The sequence below is a fragment of the Dipodascopsis tothii genome (assembly GCF_038497935.1).
Source record: "Dipodascopsis tothii strain CBS 759.85 unplaced genomic scaffold V1510scaffold_10, whole genome shotgun sequence".
Classification (NCBI taxonomy): Eukaryota; Fungi; Ascomycota; class Lipomycetes; order Lipomycetales; family Lipomycetaceae; genus Neoaidaea; species Neoaidaea tothii.
The window spans coordinates 230,998-248,690 of NW_027117994.1; the positions used below are offsets into that span (position 1 = coordinate 230,998).

Below are 17,693 nucleotides of genomic sequence, written 5' to 3' on the forward strand. Positions count from 1 at the left end.
ACTCCCAGCGTTTGGGTTTCATTTGCCAGGCGAGCTGACAGATCGGCACTATAAGAGCCGGCAGATCCGGACGGTGCGGAGCACACGACGATAAAAGCGCACCGGCGCGGATACTGACGCATGGCGTGCCGACCCAAGCACTAGAAGCCCGACCAGTGAGCCCACACGAGCACGAATAGACGACGCGGCGACCGTCCAAGCCAACTTCGGCGATCGGCATGGACTCAATAACTTCGGCCGTCGAGGGCCTGCCGGGCTACTCGTACGCCATGGACGCGTGGAACACGATTGCCGGCGAAAAGTTCCAGACTAAAGGTGGGTTGGCCGGCTTCCAGGCTGACGCAGACCCGTACTTTGAGGAAAACGCTGAGGGCGAAGAAGTCCGTCGGCTACCCCCGCCCGGCGTCAGCGACAGCGACGCCGAGGCCTGGAAGAAGATCGTGCGGTCGGCATGGAAGCACGACCGGTGCATGTGTGGGTGCTTCTGGGCGGACTGTGGGCTCGGCCAGGCGCCGCTTGTGTGTAAGTAGGTCAACGGCCGAGCTGACGCCAGCACTGATCCCGGTGATCGGGCCACTGACGATGTACGTGCTACACCTGCGGCTGAACCGGATGGCCGAGGACATCAAGATCCCGACGGAGCTGCATGTGAAGATGACTGCCAATGTCACGTTTGACTTCCTGATGACGCTGATCCCGCTGCTTGGTGCAGTCTTCTCTTACATCAACGCGTGCTCGACGCGCAACGCGGCGCTCGTCTACAACTACCTGCACGCCAAGGGCGCCGAGAATTTGAAGGTACGTGCGGCGCAGAGCGCGCTGACGGCAGCGGCGGGGCCCATTTGAGCTGCGGCAGGAACGGTACGTGCCGGCCAACAAACACAGTTTCCGCCACGTCACGCGGGACCAGCCCGAGTGGCAGGCCGGCCCGTCGATCGAGATGGCGTCGATGGACAGTCCGGTGCGGGCAGGCCGAAAGGAGATGCCCAAGTGGTCGGCGGCGGCCAAGACCAGCCGGCGCACAGGCGACCAGATCAGCGGAGTCATGTAACTAGTAATCACAGTTGGTTGATGAGAAAGCCGCCGGTGGCGGTGCCGAGGACGGGCACGGCCAGCAGCAGCAGCGGCCGCTGGTCTGGGTGCTGGGCAACCCAGACCGCCAGCCCGGCGACCGAGCAAAAGACGTCGGCGATGACGCTCTTGATGGCGTACTGCGCGGCCGTGGTCGGGGCCTCGAGCAGCGTGGCCACAATGGCGTCGCGGCCGGTGAGCACGCCCTGCCAGAGCTGGAGCGCGCTGGAGAGCAGCGCGATGGCCACGTTGGCCCACGGATGCGGCGCACCGCCGACGGCCAGCGGCACAAAGATGACAGAATGCAGCGACAAGAGCGCCGGCATGAACCAGCGCGACGTCACGTCGGCCAGCATGGACAGCGGCGCAAACGACAGCACGAGCAGCACGCTCGAGAGCGTGCTTGTACGGACGCGCGGCGACCGGCCGGCCGGCCGTTTGCCGCGGCGGGCGGCGCGCTGCTCGACCGCGGCCGCAACGCCGAAGACCAGATTCGAGTTGACCGACATGGCGACAACCTGGCCGAGCAGCATGTAGGCCCACAGGTGGCGGATCCGGTAGAGCTCAGCTGCGGTCAGCGCGGTCGCGACAGACGTACCTTTGTGGGCCATGAAGCTGGTCACGATGACCGACCAGAAGCAGATCTGCTGCGACCACCAGTACCGGCCGGGGGTGGCCGAGACGTACGTCCAGGCCTGCTCGAACAGCTTCGTCTCGGACAGCCAGTTGCCCATGGTGTACTCCGAGTGCGCGGTAGCAAGCTGCCACTCGGCGAAGGACGTCGCAAAGTACATGAGCATGTAGTACCACGTCGTCAGGACCGAGACGGCGGTCAGGACCAGGTACGGCGCGGCCGGGCGCACCGGCGCCGTGCGCGCGATGACGAGCACGAGCGCGCCGATGAGCACAAAGTAGGATGCAAATATGCCGAGGCTCTTGGGGTGCTCGATCATGGCTGGGGACGGGGAGGAGGGTGCGCCGCAGAGTGCGGCGGTGCGCCGCAGCAGGTGCGGCTGGGCGCGCCGCACGGCGTGCGGCGCGCGCCGCGCGCGGTGCGGCGCCGAGCCCTTACCCGCGGCCTACTTTTCTCCGTTTTTCGCCCGCTCCTCTCCACCAACCGCTCCAATGGCCTCCACCCTGTTTGTCCGCTCTGCTCTCCGCGCCGCCCAGACCGCGGCGCGCGTCCCCCGCGTCGCCCGCGTGGCGCCCGCCTTCGCCTCGGCCCGCCTGTTCAGCTCGACCAAGCTCGCGTTCGACCAGGTACGTCCGCCGCCGTGCCCGCTGACTCAGCCCCGTCTCCGTCTCGGCTCGACCGCGCCCAACTTCTCCGCGGACTCGACCCACGGCCCCATTGACTTCCACGAGTTCATTGGCGACAAGTGGACGGTGCTGTTCTCGCACCCGGCCGACTTCACGCCCGTGTGCACGACCGAGCTCGGTGCGTTTGCCCAGCTCGAGCCCGAGTTTGCTGCCCGCGGCTGCAAGCTGATCGGCCTCTCGGTTGACGCCATCGGTCACCACGCCGAGTGGATCAAGGACATCGAGGAGGTTGCCACCAACGGCGCCAAGGTCGGCTTCCCGATCGTCGCCGACCCCGACCGCAAGATCGCGCTGCTCTACGACATGATCGACGAGAAGGACATTGGCGACGTCTCCAAGGCCTTCACCATCCGCTCGGTGTTTGTCATCGACCCGTCCAAGAAGATCCGCCTGACGATGCTCTACCCGGCGTCGACTGGCCGCAACTCGGCCGAGGTTCTGCGTGTGCTCGACGGCCTGCAGACCGCCGACAAGAACGGCATCGCCACTCCGATCAACTGGACCCCGGGCGGCGACGTCATCATTCCGCCCACTGTGTCGGACGCTGACGCCAAGGCCAAGTTCGGCGAGTTCAACGCTGTCAAGCCCTACCTGCGCTACACCAAGGTCTAGATAGCTAGCTAGCTTAATTTGCTCGACCGCAATTTGTAGACGAAACGGCAATTGGCGGCGTGGCGGCTCGGTCGCGCTGTCAGGCATTGCGCAGGGCGAGAGTCGGGCGGGCACTCCGCTGAGCGGTCGATTGTCGGGCGCGATTTTGTCCGGCGAGCATATAGCCGCCTGCGGTCCTGCTCGAACGGCGAAGCCGCACGGAGCTGCCGCCGAGGCTCGCCCACGCGACTGACGCCCCTGGCGGCGACCGCCGAGAGCAGCCTGCCAAGCAGTACGGGCCGCTCGCGGGCTGCTGCGGCTCATGTGTGCTCAGGCACCACTGCGTAGCTCCGTGACGCCATTTCGGCTATATATTGCTAGATATGCGGGCAGTGCTGCAGGCAGCCTGCCTAGCGGCCAGGTGCGCGCGGCTATATGCTGCGTGTGGCACCAGAGCGAAGCCGCCGCTGGCCACCCTCGACGGATTGCCGCCGGAGACCCGCCAGCGTGGGAGCGGGCCTCCGCCAGAGTCGCAGTGTGGGAGCGAGCCTCCGCCGGAGTCGCAGCGGGGCGAGCCTCCGCAGGGGCCGCAGCGGGTGGGGGGGCTCCGCCGCGAGCCGCGTGCGTGAGCGAGCCTCCGGCGGCAGTCCGTCCAGACTACGTGCCTCCGCCAGACAGCAGCATGCGGCTATATGTCCCACGCGATTGAGCCGCACGGCCCCCCTGCACGTGAAGCGAGCTAGTCCCGTGCCGGCGGCGTGCATATAGCCGCTCAGCCGCACGAGCGTGCGGCTACATGCAGGCACACTGCCGCGCGGCTATATGCCGCAGCGGCTATATGCAGACTACGCTCGCGCGGCCAACCCAGCCGCACGCAATGCGGCGCTATACAAATGCAATCTATTATGCTCAGTCCGCCTTCGCGCTCTTCGTCTTCTTCGTCCGCGTCTTCATCATCAGAAACACCGAGCCGTAGAAAAACAGGATGAAGCCTGCCAGGATGCCTGTGTCGCGCCAGCCGTACGAGTCGCTGTTGTAGTTGTACTGCTTCGCGAACTCGGCGCCCGTCGAGAACTGGCAGTACTCGCACAGGGACGTGCTCGTCGGGTCGACGACGTAGCCCGTGTTCTCCGCCAGAAACGGTGCCATGTAGTCGCCGCAGGTGGTGTTCGCCGGCGGCGCGAACCGCGCCAGCTCGTCGTCGCGGCAGTGGATGTCGATCGCGTACAGCGGCTTCGTCAGCAGCGCGCCCAGCAGGTACTGGAACGGGTCGATCCAGTACAGCCAGTACCGCCAGAAGGCCTGGATGTTGCTGTACGGCACCAGCACGCCCGAGAAGGATATGAAGAAGCAGCCCAGGATCAGCGGGTTCGCCAGCGACGCAAAGAACTCGGAGGGCGCGTACGCCGCGATGGTCTGGCCCAGCGACGTGTACAGGAACTCGTACAGAATCAGCACCACGTAGAACTGGCCGGCGACCGCGGAGCGCGTCGGGAAGCCCGAGGCAAAGTACCAGCACACGTAGTAGAGCGTGCCGCAGACCAGCAGGTACGGGATCTCGGGCACGATCTGGCCGAGCACAAACACCTGCCAGCTGAACATCTTGCTCTTCTTCTCGCGGGCCTCGAACAGGTTGCGGTTGGCGATGAACAGCGGCTGCATCTGGTTGATGACGCCCGGGGCCACAAAGAGGAAGAAGAAGATGGAGAACAGGTAGTTGTCGAGGTCGACGAGGCGGTCGCTGAGGTTGTAGTACGTGAAGCCGTTGAGCAGGCCGCCGGCGAGGTGGATCACGACCTTGTTGACGACGTAGTCCGGGTTGCGCCAGACGGCGATGACCTGGCGGCGCAGGATGACGCGCGCCTGGGCGCCCATGGTCGTGGCGAACTCGGTGTCGAGGTCGAGGTCGATCGTGGTCGGCCGCGAGTTGAGGTCGACCTTGAGCCGGTCCAGCTCGGCCTCGACCGCAGCGACCTCGGGCGACGCCAGCCAGACGTCGTTCCACGTCGAGCCGTCGGCCCGCGGCGTCGTCACGATGTTGACGATGTGGTCGGCCGGGTTCATGTCGTCCGGGCACGGCGCGCCGTTGCGGCCAAAGTAGTCCTTGACCACGGCCGACCGCGGGCCGATGTCGCCAAAGTACACGGTCTTGCCGCCCGGCGCGAGCAGCAGGAGCGTGTCGAACATCTCGAAGAGCGAGGCCGACGGCTGGTGGATCGTGCAGAGCACGGACTGGCCGGACGCGGCCAGCTTGCGCAGGAACCGCAGGACGTTGTACGACGACTGGCCGTCCAGGCCCGACGTGGGCTCGTCCAGGAAGAGCACGATGCCGGGCTTGGCCGCCAGCTCGACGCCGATCGTCAGCCGCTTGCGCTGCTCGACCGACAGGCCCTGGCCGGGCAGGCCGACGATCGCGTCGGCGACGTCGTCCATCTCGAGCAGGTCGATGACCTCGTCCACGTACTTGATCTTGTCCGCGTCCGGCACGCCGCGGTCCTGGCGCAGCAGCGCCGAGTAGATCATGGCCTCGCGCACGGTCGTCGTGGGGTCGTGGATGTCGAGCTGCTCGCAGTAGCCGGTCTGGCGCTGGAACGAGACGCCGACGGCGCGGCCGTCGACAAGCACCTCGCCCGTGACCACGCCCGAGTCTTTCCGCTGGGCCAGCACGTCCAGGAGCGTGGTCTTGCCGGCGCCGGACGCGCCCATCAGCGCGCCCAGCGTGCCGGGCTTGATCCAGCCCTGCACGTTGTCGAGCAGCAGCCGGTCGCCGCCCTTGACCGCGACCGTGTACCGCAGGTGCCGCCACGTGAAGACGGCCTCGTTGTGGTGCCCCAGCCCGTCCGCCGAGCCGGCGTCGCCCGCGGCCGCCTTCTCGTCCAGGACGACGCCGTGGGCGGCCTCGACCGCGTGCACGCCGACGATGTCGCTCGTCGACAGGCTCACGGTCTTTTCCTCGTCGTCGCCGGCCACGGCCCGGCGCGCGCGCTCCGAGCCGCGCACGAACGACAGCACCAGCGACTCGCCGCCGCCGCTGCGGAAGAACTCCATGCAGAACAGGTAGATCAGGATGTAGCCGACGCCCCAGGCGATGATGATGCCGAAGTTGCGCCAGATGTGCGACACCTCGTACGAGAACGCCTCGGCGATGTAGTCGCTGGCGACGACGTGGAACGTCGCCGAGTCCTCGGTCGTCGTGTAGGCCTTGCCGCGGACCAGGCACGCGGCCTCGCCGGCCGGGATGTTGCCGTAGCCGTCGCCGGAGGGAACCAGGTTGGGGTACCCGCACGACATCTCCAGGCCGAGGAACTGGTTGGCCACGATGGCCTCGAGCCCGAAGCTCATCGGCGACAGGTAGATGATCCACTTGAACCAGGGGTGCATCTGGACCTTGGGGATCAGGAACCCGCCGTAGACGAGGAAGACCGACATGATCACGCCCGTGACCTTCGACGCCGCGTTGAACGACCGGAACAGGAAGCCCCACATGCGGAAGAACGCGTTGAGCGCGACGGTGGCCGCGTAGATGATGACCAGGAACGTGAAGAACGCGCCCGCGGTGCGGCGGAAGCCGCACATGAAGTAGAACACGATCGAGAAGGTCAGCACCTGGAAGAAGAGCACGGGCAGGTCGGTCAGGACGAGCGCGACGCCGTACGCGGCCGGCGAGTAGTAGCCGTACCGGCGCTGCTTCTCGAGGATGTTGCGGCTGCGGAACGCGGCCATGGTCTGGGCCATGGCCTCGAAGCCGAAGATGACGAACGGGAAGAAGAGCGAGCCGAAGAAGGGGATGATGCCGGCGGCGTCGACCGAGATGTTGTAGAAGAGCGAGCCCTGGACGAGCGCCTGGACGAGCGCGGCGCTCTGGCGGAGGATGAGCGACTGGCGGTCGCCCCAGAGGATCTGGAACTCGCGCACGGAGAGGTCGAGGACCTGGGCGCCGAAGGAGACGGTGCCGCGGGCGGGGTCGAGCCGGAGGGCGGAGCGCTCGTGCTTGACCAGCGCGCGGAACTCGGCCGTGTCGGCGGCGAGGGCGGCCTGGACGTCGGCGGCGGCGGCGGCGTCGTCGATCTCGGCGAGCATGCGCCGGCAGACGTCCGAGCGGAGGTACTCGGCGGCGAAGTCGGCGGCGGACGTGGGCACGGCGCCCTTGCGGGCGGCCTCGGCGAACTCGGGGCGCACGACGCGCTCGGTGGTGACCGTGACCGACGTCAGGAAGTCGGCCACGTTGGCGCCCGGCGGGCACTCGAAGCCCAGGGCCTCGAAGTAGCCGCGGGCCTCGGCGCGCGGGCCGTAGTAGATCATGCGCCCGTCGGCGACGACCGTGACCTTGTCGAAGACGTCGTAGAGCGCGTTGCCGGTCTGGTAGAGCGTCGACACCGTGGTGTGCCGGGCGACGTCTGTGAGCGCGCGCAGGCAGCGCGCAAAGCCGAGCGCGGTCGACGAGTCCAGCCCGCGGGTCGAGTTGTCGTAGCAGAAGAGCGCGCCGCGCGCGATCAGCGCCTCGATGATGGACACGCGCTTGCGCTCGCCGCCGGAGACGCCGCGCACGTACTCGTTGCCGACGAACGTGCTGTGCGTGTGCGCGATCTTGAAGACCTTCATGAGCTCGCGCAGCTGCTCGTCGCGGAACTCGCGCGCCGCCACGCCCTTGGGCGTCTTGGTCTTGAGCCCGAACCCGAGCGTTTCGCGCGTGGTCAGCGTGGGGAAGTGCGCGTCCTCCTCGGACTGGTAGACGAGCTGGTCCGGGAACGCGGCCGCGGCCTTGGAGTCCATGTCGCCGAACCGCAGCGTGCCCTCGACGGCCGTGTACTCGTCCACGTGGTTCGACAGCACCTTGAGCAGCGTCGAGCATCCCGAGCCGGGCCGGCCGAGGACCAGCATCATCTCGCCGGGCCGGACGCAGCCGAAGAAGCCGTCCAGGAGCGCGCCCTGGACGGGCTTGCGGCCGAGCCCGCGCAGGAGCTCGACCGGGTTCATGGCGGAGCCGACGGTGGGCGCCAGCGAAGCGCCCTGCCGGGCGGCCACGACCTTGAGGTCGCGGTACGTGACGCCGAGGCGCTTGGGCGGCATGCCGGCCGCGGAGGCGCGCGCGACGTCGGCCTCGAGCCAGTCGCGGAATTCGTCGTAGATGTCCGGCTGCGCCATGGTGTCTGGCGATTTGGGGGCGGCTCGGGGATTTATAAAGGGCGCCACGGGGCCGTTGTGCCTGGGTCCGAACAACCTTAACGCTGGGCGGCGGGCGGGCGGCAGCGAGACGCACGGCCGCGCCGCCCGGAGAGCCGACGGCGGCGGCGCGGCGACGCGGGCCGAGTCGCGGGCGCGCGCGCGCCGGGATCCGCTGCGATGGACTCGGATGTCCGGCGCTCTATCCGGATCGGGAAACTTGATTGCTCGATTTAGCCGGGCTGCGCTCCGCAACCCTAGAAACGCACGCCAGCGGACGCTAACGCGGGCGAGAAAGTCTATGTGACGCCTGCGTGGCAGAAACGCCGAGCGCCCGTGCCCACCGCAGAGGACCCCGGCAGCGCTAGCCGCTTTGGGAAACTTTCCGCCCTGGGCAGCACCGCGGTCCCCAACGCCGCCGCGGTGGTTCCTGGGCTCGGCAGTGCGGAGTTGCGGCCGGGCCGTTACCCGCTGCGCTGAGTCAGCGGCGGCAGCCGGGCGCGCTCCGGGCTGCCGAGGGGCGCGACGCGCCGCACGGCGCGCGGCAGCCGGGCCCTGCGGTCGCCGGAACCGCGGCTCTGGCGGGGCCGAGGGAGCGGCGGTACGAGTGGGCCCGGGAGAGTGCCGATGTTGCACAAGCCATGCGCACCATGCGGCCGCCACAGCCACTGCATGATCCAGACCGAGCCGCAGGCCGCGCGGCGACTCGGTCCCGAGGGCGCCTTGCGTGGGCGCGGCCGGCTGTGCGGTTGCGAGCCGCACGCCATGCGGCGTCTTGCGCGGGCGCGGCCGGCTGTGCGGTTGCGAGCCGCACGCCGTGCGGCGTCTTGCGCGGGCGCGGCCGGCTGTGCGGTTGCGAGCCGCACGCCGTGCGGCGTCTTGCGCGGGCGCGGCCGGCTGTGCGGCTACGAGCCGCGCTCCGTGCGGCCCACGCCGAGCTGCCGCCTCGCTAGCGCGGCCGGCTGCGCGGCTGCGTCCGCGCGACGGCTGCGCGGCTGCGATCGCCGACGGCTGCGGGCGGTCGGTGGTCGGTCTGCGGCTGCTGACTGAGCTCGGAGCCGCCGCAGAGCCGACGTGGCCTGCGGGCCGAAAATGGACTGCAGCCTACAAAAATGGACTGCAGCCTGCATCCCTGACTGAGCCGCCGCGCTTGCTAGTGAGCCGCGGCGGCGACTCGGCCGAGGGCGACACTGCGGCCGCAAGCCGCACCGTGTGCGGCTCAGCCCGCGGCAAAAAATTGCAACACCTACGATTCCAGCGTGGTCTCCCACCGCAGTACTAAGTAGGCCCACTGAAGGTTAACGAGTGTTGATCGGACGGGGAACTGTGTTTTCTTCAGGGTATGGCCGCAACTGACTGCTTTGTTGGTCAACCAGCCTAATGCGCCTTGGGGGTGCGCCCTGACAGGCTTGCGCCAGAGGCTGGGCAGAGGCTGGGGCAGATGCTACAAGCTCACGTCCACTATGACCCAGGCTCGCAGCCACAGCCTGCGGCCACAGCCTGCGCCATAGGCTCGCCCAGACGGCCGGCTGGCCGCGGCACCGGCTGCTGGCGCCGCTGCTCCCAACGGTCTGAGCCGCACCGGGTGCGGCTCGCCGCGGCGCGTTACCCGGACGGCGCGGCGTGAAAAGTCTGCGCGCGCGGCCGAGACACCAATGGCCGTCCCCCATGCTGAGCTGGTAGCGTCGGCGCAGCCCGCGCTGCCGCCGTGCGCCGTGGCGTTCTATCCGGACGAGCCGCGGCTGCTGGTGGTGGGCACGTACATGCTGGAGGACGGCGCGGCCGGAACGCGCAACGGCTCGCTGGACGTGTACGCGTGCTCGGACGGGCTCCAGAAGGTGGCCTCGGCGGTCTCGGCGGACTCGTCGATCCTGGACGTGCGGTTCGTCCGACCGGGCCTGCTCGCGTCCGCGCACTCGACCGGCAAGGTGTGCTTCTGGCGGGCCACAGGCGGGGCCGCCCCGGCGCTGGAACTCGTGCACACGACGCCGGTGGCCGATCCAGACGTGCTGGCGCTGTCGGTGACGTTCGCGCCCGGCCACATGGCCGTGACGCTCTCGTCGGGGGTCGTGCGCGTCTACGCCATGGAGGCCGTGCCCGGCCCGGCGACGGCTGTGGCCGAGCACGCGCACGAGCTCGAGGCCTGGACGGCGGCGTTTGCCCCGGCCGGCAGCGCCGAGCGCGTGCTCTCCGGCGGCGACGACGGCGTGCTGCTTGCGCATGCAGTCGCGACGGACACGCCGCTGTGGCGGACGGGCCGCGCGCAGCACGGCGCCGGCGTGACTGCGATCCTGCCGCTGGCCGACAACGTGCTGTGGACGGGCTCGTACGACGAGCAGCTGCGCGTGTGGACCGGCGCCGGCCGCCCCGTCCTCGCGCAGTCGCTCGGCCTCGGCGGCGGCGTCTGGCGGCTCGTCCCGGACGGCCGCGGGCGCGTCCTCGCCTGCTGCATGCACGGCGGCGCGCGCATCCTCGCCGGGCCGCCGACCGAGCCCGCCGTCGTGGCCACAATCGTCGACGGGCACGAGTCGATGGTCTACGGCGGCGACTGGGCCGCCGACGGCGCGCTCGTCGCCACGTGCAGCTTCTACGACCGCAAGCTCAACGTGTGGCGCGTGGTGTATTAGCAATCTATCAGATGATGGTCTCCAGCTCGCGCGCGTAGCCGATCGCGTTCTCGATGACCTTCTCGGTCGCCAGCCCAGCCTCGGACACCTCCGGCTCGGCCTGCGGGAAGTAGATGCGGTTGCCGCGGATGGTCCAGCCGCGCTGGCGTCAGCCCGGCCGCGCGCGCACTTACCTCGGCAATGAACTCGCGCGCCTCGGCGTCGTCCGTGAAGAACAGCAGGTGCTTCGCGTTCGACACCGGCAGCGACGGGTACGCCTTCTCGGAGCACTTGGCGATCTCCGTGCGGATCGTGTTGACCAGGATCTGTCGTCAGCGTGCCCGCGCGCCCACGTACGTCGGCAAAGATCGCAAACTCCTCCGCCGGGACCTCGCTGCGCTGCGTCGTGGCCTTCCACACGCGGTCGTACGAGCCCTCCATCAGCCACCGCTCGAGCATCACCGGGTACCGGATGTACGGGTCCGTCTCGGCCTCGTCCTCGAGCGTCTCGAGCTCGGTGTGGAACTCGGCGATGTCGTTCTTGGACAGCAGCAGCAGCAGCTTGAGCGCCACCAGCTTCTTCTCGTTCTCCGACGCCGGCAGGCCCGCCAGCGCGTAGAACGCCGACAGCTGCGACAGGTACCGGCTGAACATCACCTCGTCCAGCACAAAGATCGACGTCAGCGCGCCGATCTCCAGCACCCGCCGCGCGACCACCAGCTTCTTGGTGTCGGCCCCCGCGCCCGGCACCAGAAGGTTCTGCTGCGCCAGCGCGATCTTGAGCGCGCCCAGCGCCTCGACGCACTGCTCGTAGTCCTTGGCCGCGAAGGCGCCCTCGAGCGCCTTGACCTTGCTCTCGACCTGGGCAAACGTCGTAGCCTTTGCTGCGGGCATCGTGTGGATGGCTGTTGGGGAAGCGGACTGGCGGACGTGGCGGCGTTATGTGATGCGGGGCCCTAACCCTGGTTTGGCGCGCCGCACAACATGCGGCTGACGCGCCGCGCCGCACGCCGTGCGGCGCTCGGCGCGTGCCTCTGGCGCGGCGGGCCTGCGGAGGCTGCGCGTCCTTGGCTGCTTGTGAGCCACAGCGGCACGGCTCGTACGCCTGCCGAGCACCCCTCTGGTCGAGTCGGCGCCGGCCTGGCGAGCCGGGTCGACGTCGTCGAGGGTTGGCCGTGCAGAGACCCCGGCGGTGCTAAATCAGCCGCACGGTGCGCGGCTTTGCATCCCGTGCGGCTACATGCGGCAGGGCAGGAATTGAGCCGCATACCGTGCGGCTCATTACGCCTGCCCGCAGGACAGTCTTCTCGCCAGGGTCGCCCCAGCCGCTCGCCAAGCCGTCTCCGGCGGCAACGCTGCCGCGAGCTAGCCGCGCCGGCTATATGCGGCTGCGGCTATATGCGGCTGCGGCAATCTGTGAGCCGCGCAGTGTGCGGCTCATAGCCGCCGTCGGTCATGTCGTAAATAATGTAATGCAAAATCTAGCGCCTTCCGGCAAACGTTGTGACGGCCACCATCTGTATCTCAGACCGCGCAAGCTTGCCGATCACAAAAACGTCCTCGTCCGTCACACCGGGCTCTCCCGCAACGCGCACGAGCGGCCGCAGCTGGCCCGCAACGCGGATCTTCACCACGTCGGCGTAGGCGCGCTCCTCCATGCACCGAATGCACTCGCCTTGCTCCAGCGTCTCGGCGGTGTGGTCGTGGCGGAACTCAAAGAACATGTCGCATCGGAAGTCGTCAGCGAGGACGGCGTCGAGCTTGGCGAGCGCGCCGGCGACGAATCGCTCGACATTGGCATCGACGTCAGTCGGGCGAGTGGACAGCCGCGGCTCGGCCGACAGCGTCGCCAGCACTGCCGGCGACGACGCGACGGTCGCGTTCTCGCGCTTGGCCAGCGATTGCCGTGCACGCATGTTGCGGAAGACCTCAGAGAACGAGAGCCGCTTGGCGTCGTCGTCGACCGCCGGCGACTGTGTCCGGCCCGGCGACGGCCGCCAGCCGAGCCGCTCGTTCAGGCTGGCACTGTAGCGGGCCATTGCCGACGGCTCGTCGAGCACGAGCGGAAACACCGTGTCGACCGGCGGCTGCAGGCGCTTGCGGTCCTCGATCAGGCGGCGCATCTTGCTGCTGCCAAACACGCCGCCGAGGGCCGCGGCGGGGCTCGACGGGCGGTTCTCGTCTGCGGCAAACCGCCGGACGCTGCCGGCGTAGCTGCGCAGGTTCTTCAGACCCCACCGGCGGCCGGGGCCGGGCTCCTCGTTCTCGGCATTGTCCTTCCAGGACGCGTGGCCGTCCGAGACGAAGCTGCAATCGCCGTCGACGTCGGATTGGGACTCGTAGTAGTAGGACATGTCGAACCCCGACTCGTCGTGGACGCAGGCCTCGCCGTCGCCGTCACCGACGACGGTCGAGCACTCGGACGCGGCGTCGTCGACGCTCGCGTAGTCGGCGTCGGCCGGCGGCGCCAGCGAGATGCGCTCGCATAGTCCCAACGCGCGGGGCCGGGTCGGGCTCTGGACGGGGCGCACTGCCATCGGAAAGCACGGATGCATCCGCAGCAGGATGCCAAAGATCACGACGAGATCCCTGAGGGCGTCCATCACGTTTATACTCACTGCTCGTCGGGGTCGCGCAGGCCCGCAGGCGCGCGAGAAGTGGTCGGCCAAGCGCGGCGGCGGCGATTGCCAATCCGACCGCGGACCACGCGTCGGCGGCGCCGTGATTGCCCAACAGCGTGTGACGCCATCGCCGGCCATTCGGTTCCGGCCAGGGTCCTGCGGGAGCCGCAGGGCCGCGGACGCGCCGGCCCAAACCTGCCGGACCCGGCGGGCGCTACTGCAGCCCGGGCGGTCCGTGCGCCCGATGTCTCATCTGGTCTAAAGCCCCGACCGTTATATGTCAAATTAGCGCCTAGTGCCTTGTCACGCAAACCTTATACACATTTCGCCAAACGTCCGCGCATGCACCTAAAATACAGTAGTCTACACCTATAATACACTCTCGAGCTGGCCTGTCACCTCGGCCGCAATGCTCGTCCGCTCCCGCAGCCGCGCGTCCGCGTGCACGCGCGAGAAGTACACCGGGCAGTCCCGCGACGTGCACGCGATCTCCTCCACGTGCGAGATGCCCGTGCACGTCCGGCACAGCGCCGTCAGCTGGCGCACGCGGCGGTGTGCCTCGCGTGCGCGGGTCTCGACCGCGTATATGCTCGTGTCCGCATGTGACACACACTCGTCACAAAGCGCGCCTGACGTCAGCTCGCCCCGCGCGCTCTTACCTGGCGCCCGCGCCTCGCGTTGCCGGCAGACCAAGCACATCGCCGACCGCATGAACGAGTGGATCGTGTGCCGCTTGGCGGTCTCGAGCAGCTCGATGCTGCGGAACGGCAGCCGGAACGTCTTGGGCATCTCCTCGTACCACGCGCGCACGTCCGCGCCGACCAGATTGAAGATCCGCTCCAGCGGCGGGATGATGTTCTTGGTGATGTAGTAGTTGGCGTCCAGCATCCGGTTTCTTCCGTCAGCGCGCCCACGCGGCCACTTACGGCTGCGCCAGAAAGTCCTCGGGGAACATGCACCGGTCGACCAGCCGCGAGCCCGGCGGGCCCGCGACCACGACGTACGGCACCCGCTCGCGGTACTGCGGCTCGGCGCGCGGGTCCTGCTGCATGTTTTTGACGCTCAGCAGCGCGCCCGGCGGCAGCAGGCCCTTGTCGTCGCGGTACGTGCCCAGCCGGACCTCCTTCGCAAAGCAAAAGTCCTGGACCGACACCTTGTTGCGCATGATCTTGTCACACTGTTCCTGGAAGTACGCCTTGACCTGCGACAGATCCGCGGTTCGGAACAGGATCTTGAGCGCCTTCTCCTCGATCTTCTGCTCGGCGGGCGTGCCGTCGCGCCGGACCGTCTCGATGCCCTTGGCGTCGAACGCCGGCTCGGCCTGGTCCCGGCTCTCGTACATGAACCCCACATAGCGCTTCTTCGAGAGCAGGATCGACGGCAGGTACACCTTCTCCATCTTGAGCCGGACCGGCTTCGGCAGGAGCCCGGTGATCTCGTCCACGATCTCCTGGCCGATGTCGAAGGCCTCGGCGCGCGGCCGGCCCGGCAGGTGCACAAACAGGCTGTCGGTGTCGCCGTACACCACGCGCGCCCGCCACCGCGGGTGCCCGTTGATCCGGCCGACGGCCGTCTCCAGGATCTCGCGGCCGGTCTGCACGATCGCGTCCGCGACCTCGGCGCACGGCATGCGCCCCGAAAACGACGCCGACGTGTAGCCGTACGTCACGTTCGCGATCAGCTTCAGCGCCAGCTGCCGGTTGTTGAGCAGCCGGTGCATGTTGCCGTCGCGGCCGTAGTCCTTCATGCCGCTCTTGACCATCACCCGCGTCTCGAGGATCTCCTTGAGCATCTTGGCGAGCAGCGACCGCCGCGTGGACGACTTGACAAACGCCAGGCCGTTGGGCGAGACTGCGTCAGCGCGCCCGGCACGTACTTACTGTTGACGTCGTCGCGCAGCATGCTCACGAGCCCGCCGGCGGTCTCGAGGTTGACAAAGCCGAGCTTGTTGATGCCCTTCCACGGCGCCACCCGGCCCAGGCACGTCGAGTAGCAGTAGTTGTACGCGATCATGATCGACGGGTACAGCGACTGGAAGTCCAGCACGACCACCGGGCTCGTGTAGAAGTCCGACGCCGGCTCCATCACGAGCGGCAGGCACTCGAGCGCGTTCTGCTGGCCGACCTGGTGCCTGCTCGGCGAGACCAGCACGAAGTTCTCGGGCTTGGCCAGCCGGAACATGAGCGACTCGACCTTGAACTGCGAGCCGCGCGACAGCACCGAGAAGAAGTCGACGCCGAGCAGCCGGGCCTGCTCGCTTGTGCGCTCCACCGTCTCCTGGTGGGCCAGCAGCCGCAGGTTGAGCGAGCACCGGGCCATGTGGTGGTCGAACACGCGCTTGAGCGGGCCGGCCGCCTTGACGGCGTACCACGCCGACAGCTCGCGGTGGCTGTAGCTGGGGACGCGCTCCTCGAGCAGCTCGAACACGCAGTTCTCGAACGAGTACTGCAGCAGATTGACCTCGCTGCGCAGGAGCCGCCAGACGTTGAAGATGTGGCGGCCGGGCACCTTCAGCGACGACGTCTGCTGGGCGTTCCACGTGTCCTTGAACTTGCGGCGGCCGCCACCGTCGACCAGCCGGCTGAGGTCGTCGCAGATGTCGTACTCAAAAAGCGCCTGCGCGCGCTCGACGACGTAGCCCCACGACGCGTTGTGCGTCTCGAACCCGGCGAGGATGTCGGGGTCGAGCTCGCGCACGACCGCGGTCAGCTCCTGGAGCAGCTCGAGCTCGCTCGAGACGAACGCCTTGGTCCGCCCGGGGTAGAGCTTGGTCAGCACCCGCCGGACGCGGTCGGAGGCACAGGCTATGAAGCCTGCCGCGCCGTCCTCGTCGTCGCCGACGTCCTCCAGCGGCACGGTCGCCCAGAACACCGCGCAGACCGCGTCGTGCTTCGGGTCCGGCAGCAGCCCGCCGCGCGTGCTGACGTGGATCTCCATCGACAGCACGCGCATGGCGCTGGCCTGGTTGCGGCGCGCGTGCAGCTGCGTGGCCATCTTGGACATGCGCCGGCGGGGCGTCGGGCCGTCGATCTGCGACGCGATCCGCCGCCTCTTCTCCTGAGCCGGCCGCGGACCGCCCTGCAGCAGCCAGCCGACGACGGCCGCGGCCGTGGGCGGCGGCGCGCACAGCTGCCATCGCCGGACGGCCGCCGTGCCACCCAGCCCGACGTCGTCGCCGGCCGAGAACTCGGGCGCGTGCCGGACGGCGTCGCCGCCGAGACGAAAGTCGCGGCCGGCGTACGTCCGCGGCCGCGTCGGCACGTCCTCGTCCTTGCTGTAGTAGGCGGCCTGGTAGACGATCTGGTCGCCGCCCTCGGCCTCGATCGCCTTGAGGATCTGGCCGTACGTGAGCTCCTGCGGCGGCAGCATGGCCAGGCGGCCGCGGACGCCAAACGACAGCGCGATCTTGCGCGCCAGCGGCGCTGCGTTGACCGACGCGGAGAACACGCTCGTCTGCTTGCGTGCGGCCCGCGGCAGCGCCAGCGACCCGGTGACGCTGTCGGAGCTCGCAAAGAGCTGGCGGGCGAGTGTGTCGGACGACTCGGCCGACGTGGTCTCTGCCGGCACGTCGGCCGTCGCCGGCCGCGAGGCCACGCGCGCGTGCTTGACCTGTCCCCGCTTCGGCGTCTCGTCCGTGCTGTCGAAGGACTTGGTCACCTTGGCAAACGACTTCATCGACGACGACGGCTCGTCTTCCCGCGCCCGTTTGGCCTGCGCCGGCGGCGGCGACGCCGACGCCGACCGCTTCTCGCCCGACGACGAGTCCAGGTTCGCCGGCGGCTCGGCCGCGGCCTGCTCGATCAGCTCGAGCTCGGCCACGTCGATGTCGTCCCAGAAGCTCTCGTTGCCGTAGGCTTCGTCGGCCGGGGCCTGGAGATCGACCGACTCGCGCGACATGATGTCGACGACGTCGAACGCGGTCGGCACGGTCGGATACGTGGGCAGGCCGGCGGCATAATCGGCCAGCGACGGCCGGCCGTGGGCGGCCAGGTCCGCGCGGGCCCGGGCCAGAAAGTCGTCCTGGTGCTGGCTCGCGGCCGCCCAGATCAGCGGGTCCGCTCGGGGCCCGTCTGCCATGGACATGGTGGCCGGCTCGCGCAGGCCCAGCTCGCGCCGCCGCAGCTTGTCCTCGCGCCAGAGCTCGGCCATGCTCGAAACTAGCCGGGCGGTCTGCGGGATCGGCTCGGCGCGCTCGGCGAAGCCGTGGTGCAGCTCGCGCGCAGCCACCAGGCCGCGGTTGAGGATGTCGCAGGCCACGACGTCGACCTCTAGCTCGCAGTGCGACGTGCGCGCGGCCACCGCCGACGGCACCATGACCTCT

The 17,693-nt window shown here is 68.7% G+C and overlaps 8 protein-coding genes across 8 annotated transcripts; 3 read left to right on the plus strand and 5 right to left on the minus strand.

Annotated features, from left to right (window-relative positions):
• Nucleotides 1–48: 48 nt before the first annotated feature.
• On the plus strand, nucleotides 49–1,079 carry V1510DRAFT_414895 (uncharacterized protein). The gene is made up of 3 exons (XM_066933490.1): nucleotides 49–315; nucleotides 346–522; nucleotides 554–1,079. The coding sequence occupies exons 1-3, from the start codon at nucleotides 219–221 to the stop codon at nucleotides 844–846; spliced, it is 567 nt and encodes a 188-aa protein (XP_066789728.1). The 5' UTR covers nucleotides 49–218; the 3' UTR covers nucleotides 847–1,079.
• On the minus strand, nucleotides 1,044–2,041 carry V1510DRAFT_414898 (uncharacterized protein). Its single transcript, XM_066933491.1, has 2 exons — nucleotides 1,670–2,041; nucleotides 1,044–1,639 (listed from the first exon to the last, which is right to left on the minus strand). The coding sequence occupies exons 1-2, from the start codon at nucleotides 2,022–2,024 to the stop codon at nucleotides 1,059–1,061; spliced, it is 936 nt and encodes a 311-aa protein (XP_066789729.1). The 5' UTR covers nucleotides 2,025–2,041; the 3' UTR covers nucleotides 1,044–1,058.
• Nucleotides 2,042–2,194: 153 nt separating this feature from the next.
• Nucleotides 2,195–3,141, plus strand: V1510DRAFT_444792 (mitochondrial peroxiredoxin PRX1; the record flags this gene model as incomplete). Its single annotated transcript, XM_066935691.1, has 2 exons — nucleotides 2,195–2,331; nucleotides 2,362–3,141. Coding segments are annotated over 2 exons (779 nt in total), but the record flags the coding sequence as incomplete, so codon positions are not given.
• A 727-nt stretch (nucleotides 3,142–3,868) lies between these two features.
• On the minus strand, nucleotides 3,869–7,016 carry V1510DRAFT_414900 (ATPase). The gene has a single exon (XM_066933492.1). It carries the CDS (start codon nucleotides 6,715–6,717, stop codon nucleotides 3,892–3,894), a length of 2,826 nt encoding a protein of 941 aa, XP_066789731.1. The 5' UTR covers nucleotides 6,718–7,016; the 3' UTR covers nucleotides 3,869–3,891.
• A 2,792-nt stretch (nucleotides 7,017–9,808) lies between these two features.
• Nucleotides 9,809–10,796, plus strand: V1510DRAFT_414902 (uncharacterized protein). Its single transcript, XM_066933493.1, has one exon. It carries the CDS (start codon nucleotides 9,909–9,911, stop codon nucleotides 10,770–10,772), a length of 864 nt encoding a protein of 287 aa, XP_066789732.1. The 5' UTR covers nucleotides 9,809–9,908; the 3' UTR covers nucleotides 10,773–10,796.
• Nucleotides 10,614–11,657, minus strand: V1510DRAFT_414904 (26S proteasome-like protein regulatory subunit rpn12). The gene is made up of 3 exons (XM_066933494.1): nucleotides 11,109–11,657; nucleotides 10,946–11,077; nucleotides 10,614–10,914 (listed from the first exon to the last, which is right to left on the minus strand). Exons 1-3 carry the CDS (start codon nucleotides 11,643–11,645, stop codon nucleotides 10,780–10,782), a joined length of 804 nt encoding a protein of 267 aa, XP_066789733.1. The 5' UTR covers nucleotides 11,646–11,657; the 3' UTR covers nucleotides 10,614–10,779.
• Nucleotides 11,658–11,869: 212 nt separating this feature from the next.
• On the minus strand, nucleotides 11,870–13,450 carry V1510DRAFT_433530 (uncharacterized protein; the record flags this gene model as incomplete). The annotated part of the gene is made up of 1 exon (XM_066935518.1): nucleotides 11,870–13,450. A coding segment is annotated over one exon (1,218 nt), but the record flags the coding sequence as incomplete, so codon positions are not given.
• Nucleotides 13,451–13,519: 69 nt separating this feature from the next.
• On the minus strand, nucleotides 13,520–16,389 carry V1510DRAFT_414909 (DNA polymerase). The gene is made up of 4 exons (XM_066933495.1): nucleotides 15,253–16,389; nucleotides 14,299–15,223; nucleotides 14,032–14,267; nucleotides 13,520–14,001 (listed from the first exon to the last, which is right to left on the minus strand). Exons 1-4 carry the CDS (start codon nucleotides 16,373–16,375, stop codon nucleotides 13,742–13,744), a joined length of 2,544 nt encoding a protein of 847 aa, XP_066789735.1. The 5' UTR covers nucleotides 16,376–16,389; the 3' UTR covers nucleotides 13,520–13,741.
• Nucleotides 16,390–17,693: the final 1,304 nt, after the last annotated feature.

Bases quoted from the DNA above. Each gene is read 5' to 3' on its own strand.
- V1510DRAFT_414902 (XM_066933493.1), top strand. From the start codon at position 9,909: ATGCTGGAGGACGGCGCGGCCGGAACGCGCAACGGCTCGCTGGACGTG.
- V1510DRAFT_414900 (XM_066933492.1), bottom strand. From the start codon at position 6,717: ATGGCCCAGACCATGGCCGCGTTCCGCAGCCGCAACATCCTCGAGAAG.
- V1510DRAFT_414895 (XM_066933490.1), top strand. From the start codon at position 219: ATGGACTCAATAACTTCGGCCGTCGAGGGCCTGCCGGGCTACTCGTAC. The intron at 316-345 runs GTGGGTTGGCCG...AGGCTGACGCAG, and splicing joins CGAAAAGTTCCAGACTAAAG to ACCCGTACTTTGAGGAAAAC. The intron at 523-553 runs GTAAGTAGGTCA...AGCTGACGCCAG, and splicing joins CGGCCAGGCGCCGCTTGTGT to CACTGATCCCGGTGATCGGG.
- V1510DRAFT_414909 (XM_066933495.1), bottom strand. From the start codon at position 16,375: ATGTCCAAGATGGCCACGCAGCTGCACGCGCGCCGCAACCAGGCCAGC. The intron at 15,224-15,252 runs GTAAGTACGTGC...GCGCTGACGCAG, and splicing joins GCTGCGCGACGACGTCAACA to TCTCGCCCAACGGCCTGGCG. The intron at 14,268-14,298 runs GTAAGTGGCCGC...CGCTGACGGAAG, and splicing joins GAGGACTTTCTGGCGCAGCC to AAACCGGATGCTGGACGCCA.
- V1510DRAFT_414904 (XM_066933494.1), bottom strand. From the start codon at position 11,645: ATGCCCGCAGCAAAGGCTACGACGTTTGCCCAGGTCGAGAGCAAGGTC. The intron at 11,078-11,108 runs GTACGTGGGCGC...CGCTGACGACAG, and splicing joins AGTTTGCGATCTTTGCCGAC to ATCCTGGTCAACACGATCCG. The intron at 10,915-10,945 runs GTAAGTGCGCGC...GGCTGACGCCAG, and splicing joins CGCGCGAGTTCATTGCCGAG to CGCGGCTGGACCATCCGCGG.
- V1510DRAFT_414898 (XM_066933491.1), bottom strand. From the start codon at position 2,024: ATGATCGAGCACCCCAAGAGCCTCGGCATATTTGCATCCTACTTTGTG. The intron at 1,640-1,669 runs GTACGTCTGTCG...CGCTGACCGCAG, and splicing joins CAGCTTCATGGCCCACAAAG to CTGAGCTCTACCGGATCCGC.